General features: G+C 48.5%; 1 protein-coding gene across 1 annotated transcript in view; it reads right to left on the bottom strand.

Moving 5' to 3' along the window:
• The window catches only part of Znrf1 (zinc and ring finger 1), a 163,173-nt gene continuing 161,036 nt past the window's right edge, over positions 1 to 2,137 (bottom strand). The window contains exons 3-4 of the mRNA XM_031341467.1: positions 2,032 to 2,137; positions 1 to 71 (exon numbers count right to left, since the gene is read on the bottom strand). Coding sequence (XP_031197327.1) covers positions 14 to 71; positions 2,032 to 2,137 — 164 coding nt within the window. The 3' untranslated portion in view covers positions 1 to 13. The remainder of the gene's footprint in view (positions 72 to 2,031) is intronic.

Here is a 2,137-nt window from a genome sequence, read left to right as displayed (position 1 = left end):
AGGCCCAGCAGGGTCAATCAGCAGGGTGTTCTGGACAAGATCTGTTCACTTCAAACCATGAGTCTATGCAGCTGGGGCGGGGCATCAAGGGGAAACACATTAGCTGCTAACAACACTGTTCCTGCCAAGGGAGCCTGCCAAGGGGTTGGACTCTCAGGAAGGACTTTCTAAATCTCTCTTGAAAGGACCCCAGGGAAACATGACTATGCCCCCAACCCATTGAAGCAGGAGAAGGAAGATTATCTCAACGATGGGAGCTTAGAGATGGGTCAGTGGTTGAGAGTGATGCTCCAGAGATCTCACCCCTCTGGCCTTTGTAGGCTCCTGCATTCTGATGCAGACACATACCCATAATTTAAAATTAGTAAAAATAATAGTTTTAAAAAAGAATAATCCTGAGGGTTTGGGATTAATCCTAGGGCTCAGTAGTTTAGAAGTGCCAGATTCAGTTCTTAGCACCCAAACAGTGGCTCACAAACATCTTTAACTCCAAGTGTTGGGGACTCAATGCTCTGTTCTGGTCTCAGCGGGCATCAGACACACATGTATGTAGCACATGTGAATACATGCAAGCAAAATATTCATGCACATAAAATAAAAAAATAAGCTGGGTGTGCTGGTGGTGGGTGGTGCATGCCCATAATCCCCACATTAGAGAGGCAGAGGCAGGTGGAGCTCTGTAAATTCAAGGCTAGACTAGTCTACATAGTGAGTTCCAGGACAACCAAAGCTACACAGTGAGACCCTGCCTCAAAAAACTAAATAATAAAGATTAATAAAATAAAAATAAAAAAATAAAAAGGAAAACTAAAACAATGATCCTGGCTCAGCAGGAGGCAGGAATACAGGCTCTGGTAGACTGGGCCTTGCATAAAGGGCAAAAGTGGCCTTTTGAAGCTCAAAGCTGGGGGATGGGGAGCCCAGAACAGCAACAGATAATACTAAGATGGTGAGAGCAGGTAGACTATGTAGTGCAGCAGGTTAACTGTAAGGTCTGAGAGCAGGAAGTAGGACCAGATACAAGAGGCTAGCCAGTGATGAGGGTGGCTAGATCTTGGTTGATGAGGGCACCCCTCTCAGGAGCCACAAATCTACCTAGCTTAGATATAACAGTAGGAAGGGGAGCTAGACCCTTGGGCTCTTGGACATTGCTGAAGAAGTGAGCCTGGGCCAGGGCAGGGGGTACAGTAAGGCAGCAAAGAAATAACAGCAAGTACCCCAAGACACTGTCCTGACTGTAAAGCCACATCTGGGAACTTTCAAAGAGTAACTAAACATAATTTGCTTAGGTCTCCCCAGGCCCAGGGCTTTCCTTTCCTGGCTCTGGTTAGTGCCTTCCTGAGATGTTGCAGGGATCTGTGCCAGACCAAGAACCACAGTTCTCCCAAGGCCAATCACACAGCAGGCACAGCTATAACACTGAAGACCAGTAGTCCTGGGCTGGGCTTAGAAAAGTCCTTGTGCCAGGAAACAGTGTGAACAGAGAAGAGGTGCTGGCCCAAACACACAGGGCACACTCCTGTCCTGGACAAGGAGGGGGTCTTCTCTCCAGTTAGGAGAAAGACAAAGGGTACCTCTGGAGGCAGAGGACGAACTGTGGCCTGGCTAATTATAGCAGCTCTGGGTACTCACAGGTGGTAAATACTTCCTTGATACTTCCTGCCTCCTGGGAGAGGAGGTGCCACACAGACCAGCAAGGACACCAGCACTACCCTTGATACCTCTCTCTGCTCGACAGGGTTCAGAGAAGAGGGAGTCAAGCTCCAGGTGGGATCTTATATAACTACAAGCCAGGTCTACCCACTGGCTCCTATCATCTGAACTGCCGACACAAGAGTTGAACCTTGAACAATTTACTTCTGCTCTGCCCTTGCTATGATTGAGCCTTCTGGTCAGCACAGTAGATGCCTGACCCCCATCAGAGAGCAAAGAGTATACAGGCCATACTATAACCCAAGAGGACTGGATGACTGGTGAAGGGGATCTATCCATTACACGTGGGACAGGCACAGAGTTGTTCCTGCCTTGTACCTTTTGTGATAGATGCACAGGCAAGGCAGCCTGGCTATCGTGTCCCCCTGAAGCAGCTCCTCCAGGCAGATCACACACTCACCCGCATCTTTAGTCAGCACATCAT

Source organism: Mastomys coucha, unplaced genomic scaffold (genome assembly GCF_008632895.1).
Source record: "Mastomys coucha isolate ucsf_1 unplaced genomic scaffold, UCSF_Mcou_1 pScaffold22, whole genome shotgun sequence".
Taxonomy (NCBI): Eukaryota; Metazoa; Chordata; class Mammalia; order Rodentia; family Muridae; genus Mastomys; species Mastomys coucha.
Note: the sequence above shows the minus strand (reverse complement) of the source record. Positions and strands in the feature narration are given on the sequence as shown.